Genomic DNA, 22,943 nt, shown 5'->3' with positions numbered 1-22,943 from the left:
TCCCCCTCCCCCCCCCCCCCCCAAAAAAAAAAAATCATGGGATACTCAAATCAGTCCGAGAGTGTATAGGTACTCCCTCAGCCATCAAAATAATCCGAGATATATTACTTGTCATGTTGTAGCATACATAGTGTCGGGTTCACAAAATAACCCTGTAATGTTATGGTAAGGAGTAGTGGTATAGACTTTGGTATTCCAGTGACAGTTATAGAGAACACAGAGATGTGGTAACATAGAACGTGAATCTTGGAGTATGCACAAATCTCTTTTGGCACTGTCTGGTAAGCACTGGTAGCAAACACCATGTACTTATTTACCATATTCTCTGGTTTGATCTTATTTACTTGAATAGGCTCTGATGTAATAATCTTAAGACAGAGAATTGCAGTAAGAGTAAAGCAATAATATAGTGTTGATGATATACACATAGCCATATGCAGTCATGAAGAATTCGAAGTTTTGACCAAAAGAATGTAACAGTGCGTGGTAAACAGTTGGAGAGAGACTCTCGTCAAGGGTAAGTGCGGTCCAAAGGTATCTGTTTTTTAACTTCACAGGAAATTCAGGAAGATGAGAGCAATCAGAACAACTCGATGAACAGCAAGAACGCAGTCGGGATCATCAGCCAAAGACTAGGAGAAGTTAGAGCAGCGGCATTTTTGCGAGAAGCCGGGGCAGGGGGACGGGCAGGGCAGGCGAGGCCTTCTTTACTTTCCTTGCACTCGTGGGCGAAGAGGCCGGGAGGGTATTTCCCGTGTAGTCTGATGTAACTGAACATAACGATGGCGCAATCGTTGCTCAGATCGTTGAGGACTTTGGCGAACGGACAAGCAAATTCCTTGAGAGATGAGCAACATTCCTTTGGTGGGTACTCTGGACCTTTGCATCTGCCTGTTATGACAGTGTAGTTCATGAACTCGAAGTTCACTGGACAAGCTGTTTCAAAAAGACCAGTGGAGAGGGAATTACTACGTTAACAAGATGGAGAATAATTTGTCTTGATCCTTGACCAAGAAAGAGACTTTCAGACAGAATCTCCACTTGGGAGGAGTGTTGTCAGGAGATAGATTGACAATGCCTCTGAATTCTGCCAGAAACTACAGGAGATAGACTGAAAAGTTCGCAACTTTATGGCAATTCCAGGTACATATGAACATTTTTTCAAATTTACCAGTGAGTTCATTGGCTTATGACTTAATATAACCACACACTGTCGAAAGCGGCAAAAAAACCGATGAAACTTGAGAAAAGTTAAGCCCTTTAGCTCACATTTCCAGGACTCAAAGACTCAAGTTTGAACCCGAAGACACGTGAGCATATATATATATATAATGGGGGGTGTAAGCATATACATATTCAGAGAGCAGAGCTCCACAGGATCTCCGGCTAACAAAATCAAGTGTTTTGGTAACATGACAGGAGAGAGAGAGAGAGAGAGAGAGAGAGAGAGAGAGAGAGAGAGAGAGAGAGAGAGAGAGAGAGAAAAAAGTTTCACGGCGCTAACAAAATCAAGTGTTTTGGTAACATGACAGGAGAGAGAGAGAGAGAGAGAGAGAGAGAGAGAGAGAGAGAGAGAGAGAGAGAGAGAGAGACTAACGTTTCATGGCCTGAAGGAGGTTTCTGCCGGTAACCGAAGTCTGAGGTTGGAACACACCATCTGCAGAAACACATGAATAAAACCGAATCACGTGATCGAGAAACGGATCAACCAAAACAAAAAACTGCCGGGAAACACAAGAACCTGAGATGAAACTTGAAGAAGAGAGAGGTGCATAGACTGCACTAACAAGACAGAAGAGAACAACTTTAGAGAAGATTTTTAGCTCCATGGTTGTTGCAGCAGCAGGATTTCTGACGAAGAGATCTGTAAAAGGCCACGCCTTTGGGTAGGAGGGAGGGAGCTATGGCTAGCCACGAGGACTGTCTAGGGAGAGAGAGGGAAGGTGGCCGGTTGAAATCAAGATTTTATGAAATTACATGTAATGTTGTTTGTCGGACTTGCTTAAAAAAACGCCATGATAAATTAAAAACTGAGCAGTTTGCAAACAATGCCCTGACAGTTTCCGTTTTGTTTCTTGATTGCCCAACGTTTTTAATCATTACTAAATCACCCTTTTAATAGATCATTATACTTGGACGTCGTACAATGTTTAATTAAGGGGTTAAAAATTTTAATATAGAAAGAGAGAACAAGTAACTTAACAACGAAACCGTTGAAACAATACCACTGTTTTAGTGAAATAAAAATACGAAGATAAATTACAGAAGTAACTTCAATTCAATGAACGTTATGTACACTTACCATGTTGAATAATCGTCAAAGTTTTTTTTTTCTTTTTACCGTTTCTGCAAAATGGGCAGTGTGTTCTTCTTCATGCATGGCTTCATTTGCAGCAGAGTGTTCTTCTTCTTCGCTGCCAACGTAAAAAAAAAGGAGAGGACAAAAGCCCTTGTTGGGTTCTCATTCAGACATTAAGACAGGAACACAACTATATATCTTCTTCTGTTTTCTTTAAAAAGCTGAAACTATTTTTTTCTGGAGGGGGGAAAGAAACTCACTTGATGTTTAGCTTCTAGGGCTTCTGTAATATTGAGCTGCTTCGATATTGTGTCGTTTACTACCTGAAAAAGGAAAGGAGGGTTATCTTTCTATTCGTTCGATAACAAAATCACATCCAATATTTCTCAGAAATATATGATAGATCCGCCTACTCTTTTCGTTTTATCGAGGTCTTGTTCCAGCGTCTTGATCCTCTCGAGCGATTCCATTAGAAGTTTCTCCTTCTCGGATGGTATCGTCACGGGTTTTTTCTTGAGTTCTTCCAACTCAATCTCCAGCCTCTGAAGACGATCCACGCACTGAAGAATCCGGCTTCTGTCCAATGGATTGGACATGTCGATTTGGCTATTTCTTCTGCAGTTACAAGGCCACAGGAAACGAGAAGGAGCAACTAGTTTCAGCAGAAAAGTTGCCAGTGCTTTCAGTGCAGAGTGGAGATATCTTCTGCTGATCATTTCCTTAACAGTGCCGAACCACCCAACTGCTCGAGGACCTAAGGATGCAAGATTTGGGCAAAATAGCAAATGAATGTCTTTGGTTATGGTACCGAACTAAAGCAAGAGGAAATCATGTCCAAATCGATGAGAGGAAGGTCACCTGTCCGACTCGGGTCAAGCAACTGAGCCTGAGGCCATTCTCCACAGGTTCGTTCTGATGTGCTAGCCTGCACAAAACAAAATAAGTCAGCCAATACCGATAGAAAGATTATATTTTTAGAGGGAAAAAAAACAGATCCATGAGCGGCAGGACACTGCAATTTGCCTCTTCAGAGATTGGAGCTAAACAAGTGTATGTTGAAGAACTCAGCCCATTTGAACAGAAAGGATCTTTCGAACATGGATTGAATCTCTCTGTTAAAACGCCGTTGCATCTTTCCTGAAAAGAAAAAGCTTACAACCCCACCATTATAGCACGAGAAAACTCCAAAAGAACACAAGGAGAGACCTTACCTTGGGTGAGCTCGGACATTCGAGCGCATCATAATCCATTTGAAGAATTGGCGGTTTTGCAATTTGCGGAAAAGGCGTTAATTCAACACTGTGTACAAGCTGCAAAAGAGATGGCTAGTTGGTGATAAGAGACATACATAATCACAAAAAACATAATGGCTTACACCAATATACAAAAAAAAAAAAAAAAAAAAAAAAAAAAAAAACATGCCTCGAGTATTTCAGAATCATTCCATGGTCCTTTATTAGACCTCAAGCACCCTCCCTTGTTAGAACACTTGCATAATCCCCCCAAGAAATCTGGAAGCTCACTGTGTGCATACAAAATGTATATATACTAACACCGTTTAGTATAAACCACTGCATGAATGAGGTGATTTAAAATCGACCTGGAATCAATTGCTTGTAGTAACTTTGACAATGATCTCGGCTCCAAAACCTGAAAACCGTCCTTTCAGTAATGAGCGGCCAGCTGTTTGCAACAAATAAAAAGAAACTTCTAGGATCGATAATCTTTACATGTATCTTTGAAATAGTAATTGGATCAAGAAACTTCTGGGCAGCAGGCCAAAGCAAATTCCTGAATCCGATTCCTGCATTGACAATGAACATTCGGTGCAAAGTCTGCAAGAGTCAGAGACCATGATTACAAACTCTGGAAACACCAGACCGAATATCTCCTTCTCCGTTCATCTCAGATTTGAGTAGAACAAGAAGGGTCTTCTTCTCCAAAGAGTTAGTAGTTACCTCAGGGTAATAACTGCAATCTATTTTAGAAATGGCGGCTAGGAGATTTGCAGCGGTAGGCGTAAAATTCTTCATACCCTGCACTAATTTATATCATCCGGAATTACGTCAACTCAAAATATAATCTACACTATCAAGATAAAGAGATTACCATACCAGGCCTTCAACATCAAGTATCGTGGTTGTTGAACTGATTTGCCGCTTTGCCGCAATTGAACAAGCAGGGAATTTCTCGAGTAGGGTCCTCTCGAATTCCTGTACATGGTACTTCAGATATCGATCTATGGTGGTCACACCCATAAGCTTACTCGGATGAGCTTTTCCCAGTCTCTCGATATAGACAGGCCGTCCTTCTTTGTCAACGCCGTGATACCCTTGAGGATAGTACCTTAATACTTCTTCCAATTCTTCAAAGTTGAAATCCTATCGATTAATCAAGTAAATCCTAACATGGTGCTCATTACCATAACCGAGCATCAAAGTAATGGTAGAAGCCATATTCTTTACCTCTAATATGGTATTTGTTCCAAACTCTTTCCTCCATTTAATCATTTCTTCCCACGCCGTGAGAGCTCTCTCGATAGCGAAGTTCATAGCTTTCAGAAATCTACAAGTTTCGAGTACGACGAAAACATAAACTATACAACCATATAGACTAATGTATATACATATAGCATGCTGGGAGAAGATTAAGCATCTTAAGACTGGTAAAGGGAAGGATTATTACACCAACCTCAACAAAGAATGGTAATTATCATGTCTGAGAGGCAGCAAATCTCGATCAAGTAGGACTTGTCTGAATTCGAGAACGATCTTCTCCTCTTTCTCATCCCTCGGGTCCTCGATGTGTATAGAATGAATCTGGTCATCGATTTTCCTCTTGCCTTTCCTCTTCAAAGTATGAGTAAATCTACCTGAACAACTAACGGCTTTCTTCTTCAGATTCACGATCCTCGAGCACCGTGTTTCATCCTCAGCATCTGATATTATCTCTCTAATCTCATCACAGCCTGCGAATTCATCAAAACTCTTAGGGTAAAACCGAGTCGTCGATGGAAACAACATAAGAACGGTGGTTTGGGGCTAAAGACAACGTACCTGACATCTTCAGAAGCAGACGCCCAAAGGATCCGACAAACTTGAGAGCGTGACCTTCGATCGAATTGCGAAGTTGGGCAAATGCCAGGCCACGAACTCAACAAAACCCTAGAAAGGAGACGAGAGTCGGCATCCGAAACGGAATCGAAACGACGAGATGGGAACGACCAGTTCCGTAAACGATTGTTACGTCGAATCAAGTGTGAGACTTTCAGAAATCGCAGACCAAAAGAAATGCAGAGAAAATCAGGAAAAATTCAACAGGGAAGACGATCGAAGGGAAGGAAGAGGAGGGTTCTTTCCTTTTTGAAGCGGCCCTCTGTCTTTTCAAAATTCTACTCTTCTGCTTCTGGATATTCTTCCCCAACGGCCGACATGTCGCTTTCATCCACAATCTCTGTGCTCATACTGCACGTTCTCCCATCGCTTACGTCATGATGACGGCATTTTATTTATTTATCGAAATAATAAATAACCGTGTGTTTTATTATCTCCGCCTTATTCCATAAAATATGAGAAGAAGAGAGCTTTCGTGCGAAAATAACCAAATCACATCCAATCAGGACCTTGAACAAACTTGTAGAGTTGCAAAATCATCGAAAGATCATTTCTTTTGCTAATTTCATTGGCAAAATTTATATAAATACAGAATTCCAAATCACACGTGTGTGTGTGTGTGTATATATGTAAGATAGGAGATAATTGACGGCCAGCACCAATAGTGTCAACACAAAAGGCTAGTAGTATCAAAGGTTCTCTCACATGGAGCATATACCAAGAGATACCCAAGGACAGAAGTAGTAAAACAAACCAAACACCCACAATGTCTTGTCTGCTTTTATTCACCGCAACTATTTTGTTTTGGGCATTACTATTACTATCATTATTTATGAGATTTACCCCATTGCATATTTCTGGGTCCATGACCGAGCCGTGGCTTCGTATTTGGCTCGGTCCGTCTTGTAAGTGTGAGCTATCTCCGGAACCAGAGGGTCATCTGGATTCGGATCCGTCAGCAATGAACATATCGACAGAAGTACCTGCATTCTTACATGTTATGATCATGGAAGCAGTCTCTAACTAGTAGAATATTCTGCAAGATAAGATTTGCCTATACTACACCCTTTGTGGTGGGACCTTTCCCTGGACTCAACGGGATATTTTGTGCACCGGGCTGCCCGTCCATGTTATGATCATGCCAGCCAAATCGGACGTTTCCGTTGAATATTGAAAGGCAATAAGAAGTTACGGAGGAGAGAGGAAATGAAAAAACCTTGGAAATGGTGAGGGCAGGACTCCACTGTTCCTTGAGGATGTCGAGACAGATGCTGCCATTGCTGTTGATATTTGGGTGATAGACCTTTGTCCGGAAGGAGACCTATACACAAAACATTACATACAATTGTGGATTCATTCCATTACCCCAAAACCAAAAAAAAATGTTTAACATAGTAGAGATGAAGTCTATATATAAAAAAATATAGATATAACCTTGGGGGGCTTGAAAGGGTAATCCGGAGGGAAGTGAATGGAAACGAGGAAAACACCTCCAGCGAAAGGGCTATCCGTTGGCCCCATAATCGTTGCTTGCCAGTGAAACATGTCATCACCCACAGGACCTAATCCGTACGGTGTTTTACCAAAATCCATTACAAGCTATGAACCCATCATCACTTCAAATGGATATAAACCATACGCTATCTAATAGGCGATCTCTTACGAAACCTATCTAGACTTGTCTTTGGACCTTAGTTAGTTAGTATACGGCTTCGAGGTTTAAACCAATACCAATTATACAATGAACTTAATATATGTGTGTGTGTGGGTGGGGAACAAGAACTCACCGGCGCTGCATGATACAGGAGGATCCTTTTGAAGGTCCTTCAGCTCTTTGTTAATTCTTTTGGATGCCATAGCGTCAATTGGTCCTTGCTTCTACTACAAAACACCCAACAAGTAAAATATGTAATCTAATTAAAGAGAAATTCTCCAATCACGGACTAATTGGGAAAAACAAAACAGCGGAATGTAAGAACACTGCAAAATGATAATATATTCATAAGAATACGGACAAATGGGATCAACATCTGTACCATTCTGTATAAACAATTACAAGGAAGATAAAGTTAAATATATATATATATACACACAGAAAGACTCGATAATATAATAATCTTCCAGAATCCAGATGCCTGATCGTGAAGTTACACAGCAACCTCATGAAACCTATTCCACAAATTATTAATCACAAAAAAAAAAAAAACTACAGCCTAAAGAAGATGTTTTCCCTCCCTAAAAAAAGAGCCAGACAGACAATCCGATCCGACAAGCAAATGATCATAATGATCATCAGACGAAACACAGAATCAGATCATCGACTGATCAGGCGACATATCAGACCTGATGAATCCACAGCTCCATACCATATAAAAAAGGATGCCCAGTAAAACCTAACTGACAAAAGTCTAGAACCATGGGATCAAGCGGAATCGGAATAAAAGAGGAGAGGAAGCAGATCAACAATGAAAGAGAAATCTTCATTCACAAAGAATTTTACCTATCTCTTTTTTTTTTTTGGATTTCTGCTGATAGGGTTTTGTTTGATCGTTCGGAAATCCCAAAGGTGTTGCTGGAATTGGAAGACGAAGTTGCTGTCGACGCACTATAAAATTCCTCCCTTGGCGGTGTGAAGGAGCGAAACGTCACTTGTTCACGCACTCAAGTGGATTAGATAGTAAGGCCCATTGGGCCTAACATTGAAGCCCATTGGGCCTATCCTTTGGATAATTACGTATGCATGCATGCATGCAGGCACGTGATTAACCCTTCCATTGTTCTAGACTGTGAACAATTCCGGTGGAGGAGAAGCCAGAGCTTGTTCTTCGGCCATTTTTGGTCACTTCATCTCGAAATTGAGCATTTGATTCGCCATACGATCACTTGATAAGTCCGAGTCCGAGTCTTAATCGAGAATCGCAAGCCGTAAATGGTGATCCTTCTCGCAAATCTAAACAACAAGTGATACGATTGATTTGTTGCATGCAAATACAACGACAAAAGAACCCATATAGCGTTTAATGTTTTTTTTAAGCAAAACTGGTGTAAGCAAAAACATCTTATCAAAGAAATTGGTGACATGACACGAGACGAGAGAATAATATCTGAAGGACCAAACATCCTAAGCTGCACGACACAAAAGCCCAAAGTCTCAGGACAAAACCAGACTCATTCCCCTTCTCTTTGCCTGTTCATTCCCGGTCGTCTCATCTCTTCGGGACACGATAAATAAGCATGACGAAACGTATGGGGCAAGAGACATTACCAGCAGGCTGAGGCGTAGAGAGAGAGAGATGAACAGTCGAAAACCTTTCAGAAAGGTGAGAGAGAGAGAGAGCAAAATTTGGATGAGGCAAGCATCTATCATCATCCCCTGGTCTTGGCTCTCTTCATGCCCATTCCCAGGCTGTTGTAAGGGGAGACCGAACCAGACATTGGTGACCCTTCTTCTCGCAGACTTCCGTTGAGCATTGCCAACTCTCGGAGCTGCTGTTTCTTGTAGAAATCCTGGGATTCGTCCTAAACCGAAAGCAGAGCGAAAGAGAGGTTAGAATTCGATTTTTTTTTTTAATTTAAAAAAAAACTTATAGGAATAGCAGAACCGACCACAGGGGTAAGCAAATCTTCGAGTATTTCACGAGCTTGCATGAGACGTGCATCCACAATCTCAATGGGTAGCTCTGCCTCTACTAAGATATGGAGGGGCTCATTTAGGTGCTCGTATCCTGGTTTTCCTCTCATCATTTCCTCCTGCAATAATGAAATGTTTAGTTGAAAGCAATATTTTTTTTTAACCAATGAGAGATACAAATTCCGTAGTGTTTTCTTGTAACTAATGCCAGGAACATACATATATAGAGACAGGAATGAAGTGGCAATTGTCAGAAAAAGAAGAAAATATAAGTACCTTAATTGGATCCTTGATGCTGCCTCTCCCCCTTATCAGAACGCGGCAATCAGTACTCGCTTCAACTCGTTTGAGAGAGTTTCCTCTAGGACCCAGGAGGCGACCGACAAAATTGTACTGCAAAATCTAATTAGAGTTATACGCCTGGGTACTCTTAATCTAGGATCTCAGAGAGAAGAGAAGAGTGCATACATTTGGGTATTTGTCAACAGGAATATCCACCCTGATTTCTCGCTTGACAATGAGACCTGATGAGCTACCACCAGGAGAGTTGAGCCAATTTGGTGCTGGCGACGATGAGACTGATCTCTGCAAATGATCATTCAAGAAACCGTTACACCACATTACCCTTTTAAGCATAAGTTCAAGACATATACTTGCAGTATCAATGGCAAAAGAATATTGAAAATTTAATCTCTCTCCACATAAACTTGCAGTGCCTATTGAAGCATTGGGTCTGAAACTGCTATCCTAATAATTATAAGAGTGATTGCAATTCTATGAGCACTGCATCACTTTTACACTTCACAGCTGCATCTAACATTGATATAACTCCTGCCGGCAATGGAGTATCTGGTTAGTAACAACCTAAGACAAGACCTTGTACAACAATACTGATATTCAGTGTTAGCCCATGCAACCTGTCACGACGAACTACAATTAAAAGCAGTCAAACAGGTTATGTTAGCATAACTTAAGTCAACAAAGCTTCTCTTGCAACGATATGAATTTGATGGAAATCATTTATGTTAATGGTTAGCAGTCATACTTCTGATTGAAACTGAGAAGCCCATCCGTTCACGTCAGCTCTTGCATTCTGAAATATCCCTCCAGAAGCCAGAGGGCTAGGGCGATCAAGCCCAGTCTGACTTAAAACCGAGGCATTCTCCAACAGTGTGGTTACACGCAAAATTTCTGTTCCAAAAATGTCATTTTCAAGAGTAAGACGTACCAGTTAGAATTAGTCAACAAATCAGTTAGCAATGGACCACTGAATGGAGACAGAACATAGTTAACAGAGTTAGTGAAGAATCAATTTCTCGCTCTTACTCTAGTTAAGCAGAATGTAACAGGTCAAGAAACAATGAGAACATTAAGCTCTGCTCAAAATTAATAGCTCCTATGATCCCTCAGAAGGTTACACAAGTTCTTTTAATCAGCTCAATTTCACATGGATTGTCCATGGACACCAAACAGAAGTCAGTATTTATTCCCAAAAAACGGACTTAAAGTCAAATGCTAAACAAAAGAATCGAAAGCCAAAGTCCAATGACGGATACGTCTCCGTGTAGAGACTCTCTAAACTTTTAACAATTTTTAAGGCTACAACATTAACATGCATTTATTGAACATTTCTCGAGTAGAAGTTGCTTTAGGGAATGATTTATTGTGAGGTGATCTGTTTGTCTCCACAATTGTGGTCTCTCTGTTTCCAACTCAGCCTGAAGAACCAAAAGCTGTTAACACAGTTTAAGGAAGCCAAAGGCTGCTAAAGTGAGATTCCATGAACTCTAGCGGTTAAAATGTGGAACTAGCGGTTGGGTCAGAAGGTTAGGCTTAGAATCGGCAATGCAGATTGAAAAATATCTTAGTAGTGAGGCTCACCGTGGTTCAGCTAATAAATAACCGTGTGTTTTATTATCTCCGCCTTATTCCATAAAATATGAGAAGAAGAGAGCTTTCGTGCGAAAATAACCAAATCACATCCAATCAGGACCTTGAACAAACTTGTAGAGTTGCAAAATCATCGAAAGATCATTTCTTTTGCTAATTTCATTGGCAAAATTTATATAAATACAGAATTCCAAATCACACGTGTGTGTGTGTGTGTATATATGTAAGATAGGAGATAATTGACGGCCAGCACCAATAGTGTCAACACAAAAGGCTAGTAGTATCAAAGGTTCTCTCACATGGAGCATATACCAAGAGATACCCAAGGACAGAAGTAGTAAAACAAACCAAACACCCACAATGTCTTGTCTGCTTTTATTCACCGCAACTATTTTGTTTTGGGCATTACTATTACTATCATTATTTATGAGATTTACCCCATTGCATATTTCTGGGTCCATGACCGAGCCGTGGCTTCGTATTTGGCTCGGTCCGTGCTAATAACTCTGAAAGATACCTGACAAAGAGGAAAAGCGAAAAATTATCCCCAGTCATATGCCCTCAAGTAGGGATGGGCAAAAATACCCGAAAATTGGGTACCCGTAGGGATCGACTCAAGTTCCACTCAACAAGCTCAACATGAATAAATAATGAACATAAGTGTTAACCATATCGGTTAGATTTACGTCTCGAAGAATTTCAAACATTAATCATTTTGTTCAGATTCAACTACCCATTTCTCAGGCAAATCCTCACCCAAAGATAAGTATCCAAGCATCAAAGCAACTTGTTTGGTGAGATGGATCTAACAACAAGCTCCCTAAAAATGAAGTTTTTATGGATTCATGAACACAGATAAAAAATAGAAGAATGAACAAAACCAGTGATTCTCAGCATCCTAGTCAGTACAAATCCGATGGTTAGTTGACAGAAAGGAACTGTGTGAAGCCAAATTGAAGTAGAATGAACTTTAAAGAAATCTGAACTTAAATGGCAAAAGCTAAGAACTGGAACATAACATCGAAATCTGGTCACAGCATCAGCGTAGAACGACGGATCCTAGCATACTCAAAACGCACCAAAAGAAAAAAACCGATCAAAACACCCAGATTTGCGGAGGAACATCGAGATCTCAGAAATCCAAGCAGCAAAACAAAGATCGGCCTCCATCAGCAGATAAATCAACTACCAGTAACAAGAATAAGAACAAACTAAGTTTTAATTACTTCTCCTGCTCAACGAGGACCCAGGGCTGTGATCGGAGACCACCGGAGATGTTAGGCGACTGAGGAGCCGGCGGAGCCACCGACCGCGACGGCGTATACGACATGAACCTCCCTCCGACACCACCACCATCACCACCACCTCCCCCTCCGAGTGACGTCATCATCATCATCTCAATGGCTTCTAGCTCCCCGACAACTTCACCAAACGAATCCCCACCTTCCGTCGAAACAACCAAACCAACCACCGCACCAGATGATCGGAACCCAGACCAAATCCGCCGGAGATCGAACGATGAGGCGGCGGAGCAGTTCCAAGAACAGTTAGCTCTTCTTCAATCTCTCTCTCTATCACACAACAACACAAGGTTTTTCTTTTGCCCTGTAAACTTCCACGTCGGTGGATTTCAAGCAATTTATAGCTCTTCCTTTTAACCCTTTTTTATATTACGGAGTGCTCAGTTTTACCGCTCTTGTTCACTTCGAAGCCTCTCGTTATTCCAGAAGGTTAAACAATCTTGGGCTGAGCCCAAACAATTGACAAAGTCCAAGGATTTAATTTTTCAGGTTTGGTTTACTCAATCAAACCGAAAACGGGACCGGAATTATCTGTACCGGAATCTCCAAAACGCTGCGTTTCTGTCGAGCAAACGATGCCTAAAAGGTTCGTCTCTGAGCTGCAGCAAGAGCTGAAGTCGGAGGTAGAGGAAAGGGAAAACATGGAGGAGATGATTCCGTTCAAGAGCCTCCATAGCAGGGAATATCAAGGTCACAAGAAGAAGGTTTTTTTTTCTCTATTTTCCTCATCTTAGTTTTGGAATCTAACAAGAAAAAGCCCTAGCTTTTCTGCTGTCTATCTGCCGATGAATCGCTTATTTTGCGAAATTTTGGGTTGAAGGTGCACTCGGTGGCTTGGAATTGTACTGGGACAAAGCTTGCTTCGGGTTCCGTTGATCAAACAGCTCGTATCTGGCACATCGAGGCCCACGGTCATGTAATCGCCTTCAGTTTTGGGGAACTTTTTTGTGTTTTTGGGGTTACATTTCGACTAAATTATTGAAAGTTCCGATGTTTTTGGAACTTGGCTTCAGATTGGAGTTTCTCCGAGGAAAGTTATTATTTGTGTAGTTGTAGTTTGCGTGGACTATATGAACTTTAGAGTTGAGTTTCACTGAAAAAAGCAGGACAGAATGCGAGATTTTGATTGAGATTGAGCTCTATATTGGTGTTTAGGAATGAGCAATGAGCCTCAGGTTTTTCTAATCGATTTTCCAAAAGGTTACAAAATTGAGGATACCATATTTAGTAGAAATGATTTATATATGGTTTTCTTGATGTCATTGAAATATGATGTTTTTATTTTATTTTGTTGTCTCTGTATGGATACAGAGTAAGGTTAAGGACATGGAGCTGAAGGGCCATACTGATAGTGTGGATCAGTTATGTTGGGACCCCAAACACTCGGATCTTGTTGCTACCGCATCTGGGGATAAGAGTGTTCGTCTCTGGGATGCTCGTAGTAAGTTCATTCATTCTCTAATGGGTCTTACCCTTTTATCTCAACTTCGTTTCGATCATTTGTAAAAAAGGACCAACCCAGTTCGTATCCCCATCTAGTGGGGTGCTAGAGAAGGGAATATACTAGGCCACCTTACCCCTACATTTTAATGTAGAGAGGTGGATTCGAACTCGCGACCTCAGACCCCACGGTAAATGGTTTTACCGCTGAGCCAGGTCGGCCCTTCATCTATGTGATGATTATGTTGTGGTGAAAATTCTCTCCATCTATGTGGGTATGTTCAGGAATTATGTTGTGGTGATTACTTAACTTTTTAGGGTTATGATTAGTTATGAACTTCTGAAAATGAACAAATAGGTGATAGACAATCAATCTTATCATTTTGTGTGTGTGTATAAGAGATGTTCTTGTGTGTTTTTGTTATAAAAGGTTAAAAAAAATCATGAGGCATGTCTTCTCCCGGATATACAGGTGGAAAATGCACACAACAAGCAGAACTTAGTGGGGAGAATATCAACATTACATACAAATCTGACGGGACACACATAGCTGTTGGTAATAGGGTATATATCTTTTACTCCCGTGGCCTGGAACTTCCACTGTTTTTCGCTGAACTGGTTTATGCATTTGGAATGGTCTCAATTAATCCAACCATGTGCAGTTATCGGTTAATATTCTGATACATCGTTGATTTGCAGATTTTTAACATTCATTCTTAAAAACTGTATATGTAGGATGACGAACTAACGATTCTGGATGTTCGTAAGTTTAAGCCTCTACACAGGCGCAAGTTCAATTATGAGGTAATGCCCATTAAGCAGTTTCGATGATGCTTCATCTGTTTTTTTCCAAATGGGTTTCTTTTCCATCATATGTCAGTCCAGCTTATTTTAACACATTTTTCTTCCTCGTGATAGAGAGGCTTGCTCGCTATAGTTAACTGCATGCCCTATGCCCAAATAAATAGAAATAATTATGGAAATGCCCACATGAGTTTCTTTTCCATCATATATCCAGCTTATTTTTTGCTCATTTTTCTACCTCGTGATATAAGAGGCTCGCTTGCTATAGTTAACTGCATGCCCTATGCCCAAAGAAATAGAATATAATAGAAATGATTATGGAAATGCTTGATGTTCATCCTCTTTGAACAGGTAAATGAGATTTCTTGGAACATTTCGGGAGACCTGTTTTTCTTGACTACTGGACTTGGTGAGGATCTAAGTTATGTTCTCTTTTCCTGACTCAAAATTTCTATGTGGCTCTGAAGATTCCAACAGAATGATCTTATTGCAGAGTTTCTGTTGTATGTTCTATTTAGGTACGGTTGAGGTTCTGTCATATCCATCTCTCCATCGTCGTGATACCCTCACTGCCCATACAGCTGGGTGTTATTGCATCGCAATTGATCCCAAAGGAAGGTGCTGTATGTGCATTTTATCGAAATAAAAAAAAACAAAAGAAAAATCTTGCAAGGATATATATGAGAAGAATATGTCCGGAAAATAATCTTCCGAATTCTGTTCAATACCTTGACAGGTATTTTGCTGTTGGGAGTGCGGATTCTTTAGTTAGCCTCTGGGATATATCGGACATGCTTTGTTTGAGAACGTTCACCAAACTCGAGTGAGTTCCATCTCAAAGTTTCTGCAATTAGGGTGGATATAATCAGAAACCTTTGAAACTGAGTTTACAATGGATATTCCACAGGTGGCCTGTGAGAACAATAAGCTTCAACTACACAGGAGATTATGTTGCTTCTGCCAGCGAGGATTTATTCATCGATATTGTACGTTTTCCAGAACTTGTTCATCTGGTTATTACATCAGTTTGCCAGTAATTTTGTCTAATTATCTTTACATGCAGTCTAACGTGCAAACTGGGCGTACAGTACATCAGATTCCATGCCGGGCTGCCATGAACAGCGTTGAGTGGAATCCTAAATACAATTTACTGGCATATGCAGGTGACGACAAAAATCCCAAGTATAATGCCGATGAAGGTAATAACTTCTATCACTTCCTTCATTGTTAGCCACCGTGAATAATCAGACAAGAATCTCAAATTCTGCCACAGCATGAATATCATCATCAATCACAAGCTCTTCAATCCTCTTGCAGGTGTTTTCCGAATATTTGGTTTTGAGAGCTCATAGGAACAACATGATACGCATTCTTGATCTCTCAGCCTTCAAATTACGATATCCGGCCTTTTATCCAACCGATGGCAGTCATCAGGACCGTCTCCACGGCCTCCAGATGAATTTCATCAACCTTTGTAGCAATGGCTGGCGAGAAACTATACTATTGAAACTTTTTTCAGAGGATCTTGGTTGGTTTAGGCTTTGTATTTACCCTACTTTGAGATACTGCATTTTTTTGATTAAACATGACTTTGACCTTACACAAGCTGTGTTCTTTATTTTCCATAATAAAATAAGAATCAAAAACATCAAAAGAGTGCTTTGTTTTTGTGTGTGGTCTGATCCGACCTAACATACATCACTTGCAGAAAACCGTGACGGTTGGTTCAGGAACTCTGCAGTTGTTGATGACAGAAAAGGGTGTTTCTGCAACTGCTTTTAAGGTTGTTCTTTGGATCCCCGGACATTTGACAGAGAATTTCCCGAGCTGACACGGTGAAACAAGTTTTGTTAAGATCGGACCAAACAGCTTCATCCCGAGATTCCGATGCATAGATTGCATTGCAGGATCCTGATGGAAAATGACAGTTTTCTTAGTTGAATCCCACGAAGAAACAAGAAACTGATTGCCTTACCTTAAATGTCGAAAGATTCAGAGGGTGGAAACCGATTCAATCTGTCAAAATCCGCAGAGGATGAACTTTGAGATCGGGAAGAACAACCCTGCAATGCAAAGAAGAACAATGGTGATCAGATACTGAGAAAACCAAGTAACGGGTTTCCACTTGATCTCCACGCTCGAACTCTTCATCCTCTTCCCGCTCAACGGCTCCTTCGACAAATCAAAGCTCGACCCTTTCATCCTCAGCTCCTGAACACACCGTGTAAGCGCCCTGTTATCGTTCCTCTCCCTCTCCAATCTACGACACACTTTCCAGTACAAGAACAGCTTAGCCTGCACCAGCAAGACCATAACCAGCGAACTTGCCAGAGAAACTGCAGAGGGTATCCACCATTTCCTGCAAATCTCATCGTTTTTCCCATGATTTTCACCCTCAGAAGAAGAATAGAGAATGGTGAAGAAGAAGCCATGGAAGACGAGGAAGAAGCAGCAGAGCTGAAAGATCTCTCTTTTAATAGAGTCGATCCTCGATTCCTTCAGCAGGCAAAGTTTCAGAAGCAACAAGTGACCTGGACTCTCAGATATTTCCGACAATGGGTGCTGCTGAATCATTTCGAGGATTCCCCTGTTCGAACCCATCTGTCGTTTCTCTTGATGCTCTTCGTCTACTGGAATTTCCACCACATATGCATCTCTGGTTTCACCCATTGTCCCAAAAAAACAAAGAGAGATCGAAAACGGAAGAACAGACGGGGAAATCAGCTATGAGAGAGAGAGAGATTCGAAGAACAATGAGTTTGCTATATAACCAGGTTTTGCTCGATCAGTGAAGAACGAGAGCAGAGTTTTCAGGTATTTAAATTGGTGTTCCCTTGCCAACGGTTATATTTACAACGGTCGGATTTTCCCACGACGTTTCGCTTGTTACGGTCATAACAATAAAAAAAATACCGTACCACCATTGACGGTAACGGCTACATTTCTCCACTTCCTTTATGGGCCAACATTTGGGCCTCTATTGAGCCTTTAAATTGATCTTTGGCCCAATGAAATTATTTATTTTTATTTTCGGATTTATTTTACGTTTCAACTTTTCATGATCATGAAACTGTCAAAGATCTAAGATTATCCTATAAATCAGACCATATAAGTTGATAGAAACACTCATTTGATTTCATTCAAAGTCATTAACAGGAAGAAAAAAAAAAGACGACGACAAGGTACAGAAAAGATTCAAAGAAGGAAACTTATTTTAAGAAGAGTCAGCCTGAGAAAAATTATCAACATCTGACTTGTACCGCAAGTAACCTCTCGGGTCATTCCCCATCTCCTTAACCCTCACACCGACCGCCGACTCAACCATCCTCTCCACGACTCCGCCACCCACACCCACCTGCCTCCCCACCCACACCAACGCCCCTAACCCCACCACCCACATGGCTCCAGCCGCCCCGAACCCAGCCCGGGCCGCGCTCCCAACAGCACCGGACTGAATATCAGTAGCACCGGCGCAGCTATCAGAAACAGAGTGGCCGTGGCCAAGAAGCTCAAGCTCATCAGAGCCAGGAGCGGGCCACCAACGGCTAGGGCTGCTGCTGTGGCCCCCACTGCCGTAGCAGTGGTGATTTCTCGGTGGCCGCCGTTGCCGGAGATGGCTATCTCTCTGCCCTGAGTGTCTTCCATTAGAGTCAGAGAATTTAGTTGGCGTTGCATATATAGGAGAGATACTGTGGGGTGATGGACACGTGGCTTCTCGAAAGCATCGCTGACGTGACACGTGTAAACCAAGTCTGCTCCTTCAACGTTATCCATATCTTTCCAGAGACTACGAAGCTTATCAACGTCAGGTTTAGGACCAAACTAGAAGCACGTGTCACAGAACACAAACAAAACCTCGATTTCTTACAAAAACGTAAAGAATTCTGGCAATGGCCTCTTCCTTGCCATAATGAATCTTTATTGATAATGACAGACTACATATATATATCAGGTGAAACAGAATATACGTACGGTTGGTTCCCAATTCATGAAATGGGTACTCTAATGAACTAACAACAGAAGAAAAAGAATTGTTTCAGTAGATGAAAAGAAGGTTGAGCTTAGCTGAAATGTGGTTTGGCAACTTGAGGAAGGGACTTGAAAAGAGACGGAGAAGGTTTCCGGACAGTGTGATTGAGGAGAAGCATGAGGGTGAGAAGAGTCAAAGCCCCTGCTTGGTGTGCACTTCCAAGCGAAACCGGAACATAACTGAGCAGAGTTGATACACCCAATGTCACCTGCAAAAATCCATCAACCATGTTTATCTGGAAATCTGTTCAAGAAATCAATAAAGAGGGCGAACAAGAACGAAGTGTGTTGGCAAAAAAAAAAGAAATGAACCTGAACAGTTGCCATTCCCACAGTGCTTCCTATCAATGTTCTAATGGCTGGGTGTACGTCCAACTTTCTAGTGAACCACCACAAGCTTCCGATTGCTATTAATGTCGTCGTTGCTAGGATACGATGATCGAGCTGAAACCGAGTCAAGGAAAAAAAACCCGGGTCTTAGTTTTTTGTTAGCATGTATAAACTTGTGATATATTCGTTTCTTTTGTATCATTGTGACAGTAAAGTGCATTTTGCAGTACCTGAACAGTTGATGTGTTCTCGAAGAAGTTTCTAATAAGTGGTTTCATCTCAAATATATCATCTGGAATCCATGCATCACCCATCTTCGGGAATGTATTGAATGCACGACCCTGGATTTCACTTTCACATAAGTAAATACTCTGTAACTAAGGGAATCAATATCGTTTCAGGGCAAGTTTGATAAGAGAGAGATTATTTGCTTACAGCATCATTTCCAGCGACAAAGGCCCCTGAGATGGCGGTGATTCCGACAATGAAGCTCACTGGTAGGGTGAGTCTCTTTACTTTTGCCGCCCCACGAACCCAAGCCACTGATTCAGCTGGAGGTTCTGGCATAACAACGGAAAGAGCTGTCCAGAACAGTCCGCAGTAGATGGCAAATGCAGAGGTCAGGTGAGCTGCCAGACGATATGGGCTGACCCTTGGTTGAGCGTATTCAGACGCTGGCTCCTGTGAGCATGAACTTGTTAAAGGTTGCATCATGAACATTCAAAAACACAACATCTCAACTCAATCCCGACAAAAACATATACATATGAGGGTTTATGCACACAAGTTCCTAATGCTTACCTCCAGACCACTTTTCACCATCCACCAACCAATGAAACCCTGTCCAGCACCAAGCGCAAATAGACCAGAGAGCCTAAGTCCAAGGCGTAGAGTAATATACCCTTTACGGAGAAAGTAAGAAAATGGCAATGCAAACATGATTCCCAATCCTCTTCCCCACATCCGGTGAGCATATTCCATCCAATATATGAACTTAAAATCTTCAAGACTCATCCCTTTGTTCACACTGCAAGTGTAAATCCAAAAACATGACAGCATCCACAAGATTCAGAGCCCATTCAAAGAGAAAAAATGCTTGCAACAACGGCCTGTTTACACGGTCAGGTGATTTGATCGCTCACCGCTTGTACTCAGGTGACTGCTGATATTTTTCAAACTCCTTGACCCACTCTTTGTCCGAAAGTGGAGGCAGTTGACCGGTGAATTTCCAGTCAGTCATTGACAAGCCAGATCGAGTTAATCGGGTGACTCCACCGAGCACCACCATGCTGAAAACCCATGCCGCAGAACCGAAAAGCCAAATGCCAACCCATTTCTGCCCTTGGGTTCCTCCAGAGACCAGCAGCTTCAGACCCTCCTTGCTTTCCCTCCCAACCGCAGCTGCAGTCGACATATTTCTCAAGCACGATCCGTTTTGGCCCTACACAAAACAAGATCTTCATCAAACCAGAATCAATACACATCAAGAGACCTTCTCATAGAAATGTGAAGATATACATATGCGGCTAAACTCAACACAGTGTACGATTACGTGGAAGCAACTATTCAAGTCTAAAGGCAAAGAAAACGGCACCTAAACCCTGAAAAATTTCTAATCCGAGCCCATTAGAGTAAACATTTATGATCCACGAAATCGAGATCAAATCATCAAATTCGCTACCTACATCGGAAAATGAAGAGATGGGAGAAAGTAATGACCTTGAGAAGAGATCGGAAGCCATGGAGGGAGCTTCGAGCTAGAGAAGAAGAAGTAGCAGCAGCAGCTGCTGCAGTTTTAGAGGTGAAAACCCGATGGGACGATGTCGTTCCTCGGAGATTCCGCAGAGCTCCATTAACGGCGTCCTTGTTCCTCTTCAGAGCCGATCCCACCACTCGAAACATCTTTCTGCAACTCTCTAGGTTTAAGCGAGGTTTAACGCAGAGAAGAAACAAAGACGACGATCTTCTGCGATTCCAAGACCCTACCCGACCCGGACCCGTTTCATAATTCTGGTTCCGTCGCGTGGATTCGCTCCAGACCACTATTTTCCGAAACCTGTCATCAAAAACGACAGGATGTGTGATATCAGAATCTACAAACAGCATGCAGTTGGATTCAACGAGCTAAAAACAGCAGATGATTGTTCAACCCACACATTCTTTGTAGAGCCCAACTTACAATGGTTTTGTTTAAACCCAATCCATTAAAATATTGGATTTTTATAGATTTGGGTTGGGCCATTGTAAATATTGGACGATTAAAATTTTAAACAAAATTGCATGTGAGTCCTTGTATGTTTCACTTTCTCAACCTCAGTTTCGACTGAACCCAAATTATTTTAATTTTGCCCCTTAGTTCCTAAATTATTCGCAAACGACCCCATATTTTACCAACTGAGAACATTCTGATCGTAACAAAAATGTTAAAATGTATACAGGAATGTCTTGAAAATTCTGACCTTTAAATATAAAGAATTTGTGGAATATTTATCTAAATTTTGTTCTCTTCTCATTTGAATTCTACATCTTACATATGTCAACTTGAAAATATATTTAATTTAGAAAGGAAATAAATGTTACTGTACAAAATTTCTAATATTAATTAAATATAACAATTAAGAGGGGAAAACGGTTACTTAGTGGGAGAATAATTATCCGAGTCCAAAGCGATGAGAGAATTAATACCTGAATTCCGCTAAGGAAGAATCTGAGAATATCTATCTCTCTCTCTCTCTCTCCCTCACTCTCTGGCATTGTTTAGAAATACCACCCTCCGAAATCTCTCTCGCCGGAAAACTTCGAATCTCCAGAGCTCCGGCATCAGAGACGGAGGACAGGAACACGAACACGAACCACGACGATGTGTTGCGGAGGCAGGACGTGCATGCTCTGCACGTGCTTGATCCTGGTCGTCATCCTCATCGGTCTCCTCTTCGGCTTCGGCGTCTTCAAGGACGGTTTCCACAAGATCAAGGACATCTTCCACGCCTGCGATCCCTCCGCCGGTGATGCATGCGGAAGAAGACGATTCTCCGGCGTCAGAGCTCCGCCTCCGCCCGGTTCTCCCTTCTAGCCTTCGCCGATCTCGATCCCGTTTCTAGGGTTTGGTGTCTCGTCTCTTCGATTCCGTCGAAATTGGGATTTCGTCTCTGGTATATTCCTTGATTGTTGAGAATTTGTCTTGTTTTCTAGAGAGAAACCCGTCGATTTGGAATCGGAAATGCATATGAAATTTCGAAAATTCCAGGATATTGTGGAATGATGCGTGAACGAACAGACAGTACGGATGATAGCCAATGAATTCATACCCAACCGCCTGCAAGAATGCAACTTATCGTCGATGGTTTTGGATTTGATTGAATAATGATTACCGACAGAAAAGCTGCTTTCTTTATTATAAAAAAAAAAAGCCAACAATTATCCAAAAACATGAAAATGTGTCGTATTACCATTTTTATTCCTAAATACTTGTATAATGTGACTTCAACCTTATAGTATGGAACTAAATTCGATATTGGAATAGATTTGGTTAACAATATAGATTTATATAACTACGGAATTATATATATTGTATTTTTTATTTATTTATGTTTGATTGGATATGATTAGAAACAAACCAAATTCAGTTATGTTTAGTTTGGTTTTGTTATCTGTAACTCTTTCTAAAATCAAACCAGAATGTTCCCACAAAATCTATCTTCTTTTGGGTATTCATAATCTCACGATTTTTTTAAATCAAACCATCAATCTATCAAATAATATAAAACCATACAATATGTGTTTGATTGCAATCGATGTGCTCATATATATAATTAAACTATTATAATAATGGTGTAGGATTTGGTATGGCGCAACGAGGTTCATGAACATGCATCTTCCTTGTTAAAGTGGTTCGATGGTAAATGTAAGGTTATGTTTTGTGTACCACGTCGAATCCAAACAAGCATCTCCTCTTCTCACCGTCCAATTCAAAAAGGGAATCTATCATTTTATAATTCCACCTTCCTTGTGTCACACTATATATATATATATTAAAATCTTGAAATTACATTATAATCAATTCAAATTCAATGTTTTTTTTATAATCCGAAAGTTCACCAATTTTT

At 41.1% G+C, this 22,943-nt stretch overlaps 9 protein-coding genes across 16 annotated transcripts; 2 read left to right on the top strand and 7 right to left on the bottom strand.

The window, feature by feature from the left end:
• LOC104811698 (GPI-anchored protein LORELEI) lies at positions 1-2,117 on the bottom strand. 2 transcript variants are annotated; one of them, XM_010538485.2, is made up of 3 exons: positions 1,742-2,076; positions 1,598-1,657; positions 1-936 (listed from the first exon to the last, which is right to left on the bottom strand). In XM_010538485.2, exons 1-3 carry the CDS (start codon positions 1,827-1,829, stop codon positions 581-583), a joined length of 504 nt encoding a protein of 167 aa, XP_010536787.1. In that variant the 5' UTR covers positions 1,830-2,076; the 3' UTR covers positions 1-580. The 2 variants fall into 2 exon arrangements, with proteins under 2 accessions (XP_010536787.1, XP_010536786.1); XM_010538484.1 differs by having other exon boundaries at positions 1,598-2,117.
• A 146-nt stretch (positions 2,118-2,263) lies between these two features.
• LOC104811696 (phosphatidylinositol/phosphatidylcholine transfer protein SFH14) lies at positions 2,264-5,903 on the bottom strand. 2 transcript variants are annotated; one of them, XM_010538480.2, is made up of 14 exons: positions 5,356-5,903; positions 4,991-5,267; positions 4,765-4,864; positions 4,414-4,680; positions 4,258-4,335; positions 4,030-4,134; positions 3,900-3,949; positions 3,722-3,821; positions 3,511-3,609; positions 3,311-3,436; positions 3,158-3,224; positions 2,713-3,053; positions 2,560-2,622; positions 2,264-2,414 (listed from the first exon to the last, which is right to left on the bottom strand). In XM_010538480.2, exons 1-14 carry the CDS (start codon positions 5,360-5,362, stop codon positions 2,385-2,387), a joined length of 1,710 nt encoding a protein of 569 aa, XP_010536782.1. In that variant the 5' UTR covers positions 5,363-5,903; the 3' UTR covers positions 2,264-2,384. The 2 variants fall into 2 exon arrangements, with proteins under 2 accessions (XP_010536782.1, XP_010536783.1); XM_010538481.2 differs by having other exon boundaries at positions 3,323-3,436.
• Positions 5,904-6,057: 154 nt separating this feature from the next.
• LOC104811697 (ubiquitin-conjugating enzyme E2-17 kDa) lies at positions 6,058-8,025 on the bottom strand. 2 transcript variants are annotated; one of them, XM_010538482.1, is made up of 5 exons: positions 7,913-8,025; positions 7,200-7,293; positions 6,847-6,974; positions 6,629-6,733; positions 6,058-6,395 (listed from the first exon to the last, which is right to left on the bottom strand). In XM_010538482.1, exons 2-5 carry the CDS (start codon positions 7,267-7,269, stop codon positions 6,252-6,254), a joined length of 447 nt encoding a protein of 148 aa, XP_010536784.1. In that variant the 5' UTR covers positions 7,270-7,293; positions 7,913-8,025; the 3' UTR covers positions 6,058-6,251. The 2 variants fall into 2 exon arrangements, with proteins under 2 accessions (XP_010536784.1, XP_010536785.1); XM_010538483.2 differs by having other exon boundaries at positions 7,200-7,290; positions 7,913-8,022.
• A 338-nt stretch (positions 8,026-8,363) lies between these two features.
• Positions 8,364-10,274, bottom strand: LOC104813259 (KH domain-containing protein At4g26480; the record flags this gene model as incomplete). Its single annotated transcript, XM_019202348.1, has 5 exons — positions 8,364-8,931; positions 9,019-9,162; positions 9,320-9,436; positions 9,512-9,628; positions 10,089-10,274. Coding segments are annotated over 5 exons (717 nt in total), but the record flags the coding sequence as incomplete, so codon positions are not given.
• A 2,552-nt stretch (positions 10,275-12,826) lies between these two features.
• LOC104811694 (THO complex subunit 3) lies at positions 12,827-16,083 on the top strand. The gene is made up of 11 exons (XM_010538476.1): positions 12,827-12,938; positions 13,055-13,150; positions 13,546-13,675; positions 14,147-14,238; positions 14,410-14,478; positions 14,830-14,887; positions 14,997-15,096; positions 15,215-15,301; positions 15,386-15,464; positions 15,542-15,677; positions 15,796-16,083. Exons 1-11 carry the CDS (start codon positions 12,876-12,878, stop codon positions 15,828-15,830), a joined length of 945 nt encoding a protein of 314 aa, XP_010536778.1. The 5' UTR covers positions 12,827-12,875; the 3' UTR covers positions 15,831-16,083.
• On the bottom strand, positions 16,076-17,495 carry LOC104811695. Of its 2 annotated transcripts, none has more exons than XM_010538477.2 (2): positions 16,454-17,495; positions 16,076-16,389 (listed from the first exon to the last, which is right to left on the bottom strand). In XM_010538477.2, exon 1 carries the CDS (start codon positions 17,146-17,148, stop codon positions 16,498-16,500), a length of 651 nt encoding a protein of 216 aa, XP_010536779.1. In that variant the 5' UTR covers positions 17,149-17,495; the 3' UTR covers positions 16,076-16,389; positions 16,454-16,497. The 2 variants fall into 2 exon arrangements, with proteins under 2 accessions (XP_010536779.1, XP_010536780.1); XM_010538478.2 differs by having other exon boundaries at positions 16,076-16,305.
• A 96-nt stretch (positions 17,496-17,591) lies between these two features.
• LOC104811693 (oleosin S1-2) lies at positions 17,592-18,351 on the bottom strand. Its single transcript, XM_010538475.2, is given in 2 exon segments — positions 17,592-17,906; positions 17,909-18,351. Coding segments are annotated over 2 exon segments (429 nt in total). The 5' UTR covers positions 18,124-18,351; the 3' UTR covers positions 17,592-17,692.
• A 7-nt stretch (positions 18,352-18,358) lies between these two features.
• Positions 18,359-21,606, bottom strand: LOC104811692 (cytochrome c oxidase assembly protein COX15). Of its 2 annotated transcripts, XM_010538473.1 has the most exons (8): positions 21,523-21,606; positions 20,557-20,893; positions 19,980-20,278; positions 19,639-19,864; positions 19,273-19,518; positions 19,068-19,178; positions 18,820-18,951; positions 18,359-18,716 (listed from the first exon to the last, which is right to left on the bottom strand). In XM_010538473.1, the coding sequence occupies exons 2-8, from the start codon at positions 20,737-20,739 to the stop codon at positions 18,540-18,542; spliced, it is 1,374 nt and encodes a 457-aa protein (XP_010536775.1). In that variant the 5' UTR covers positions 20,740-20,893; positions 21,523-21,606; the 3' UTR covers positions 18,359-18,539. The 2 variants fall into 2 exon arrangements, with proteins under 2 accessions (XP_010536775.1, XP_010536776.1); XM_010538474.2 differs by lacking the exon at positions 18,820-18,951.
• A 74-nt stretch (positions 21,607-21,680) lies between these two features.
• LOC104811691 lies at positions 21,681-22,779 on the top strand. Of its 3 annotated transcripts, none has more exons than XR_771486.2 (2): positions 21,681-21,989; positions 22,675-22,779. XR_771486.2 is itself a non-coding variant. In XM_010538471.2 (1 exon), exon 1 carries the CDS (start codon positions 21,698-21,700, stop codon positions 21,908-21,910), a length of 213 nt encoding a protein of 70 aa, XP_010536773.1. In that variant the 5' UTR covers positions 21,681-21,697; the 3' UTR covers positions 21,911-22,149. The 3 variants fall into 3 exon arrangements, 1 of the variants encoding a protein (XP_010536773.1); XR_771485.2 differs by lacking the exon at positions 22,675-22,779 and adding an exon at positions 22,085-22,365; XM_010538471.2 differs by lacking the exon at positions 22,675-22,779 and having other exon boundaries at positions 21,681-22,149.
• Positions 22,780-22,943: the final 164 nt, after the last annotated feature.

This window comes from Tarenaya hassleriana, unplaced genomic scaffold (assembly GCF_000463585.1).
Source record: "Tarenaya hassleriana unplaced genomic scaffold, ASM46358v1 Cleome2, whole genome shotgun sequence".
Taxonomy (NCBI): Eukaryota; Viridiplantae; Streptophyta; class Magnoliopsida; order Brassicales; family Cleomaceae; genus Tarenaya; species Tarenaya hassleriana.
This window is presented reverse-complemented; position numbering and strand designations above follow the sequence as displayed.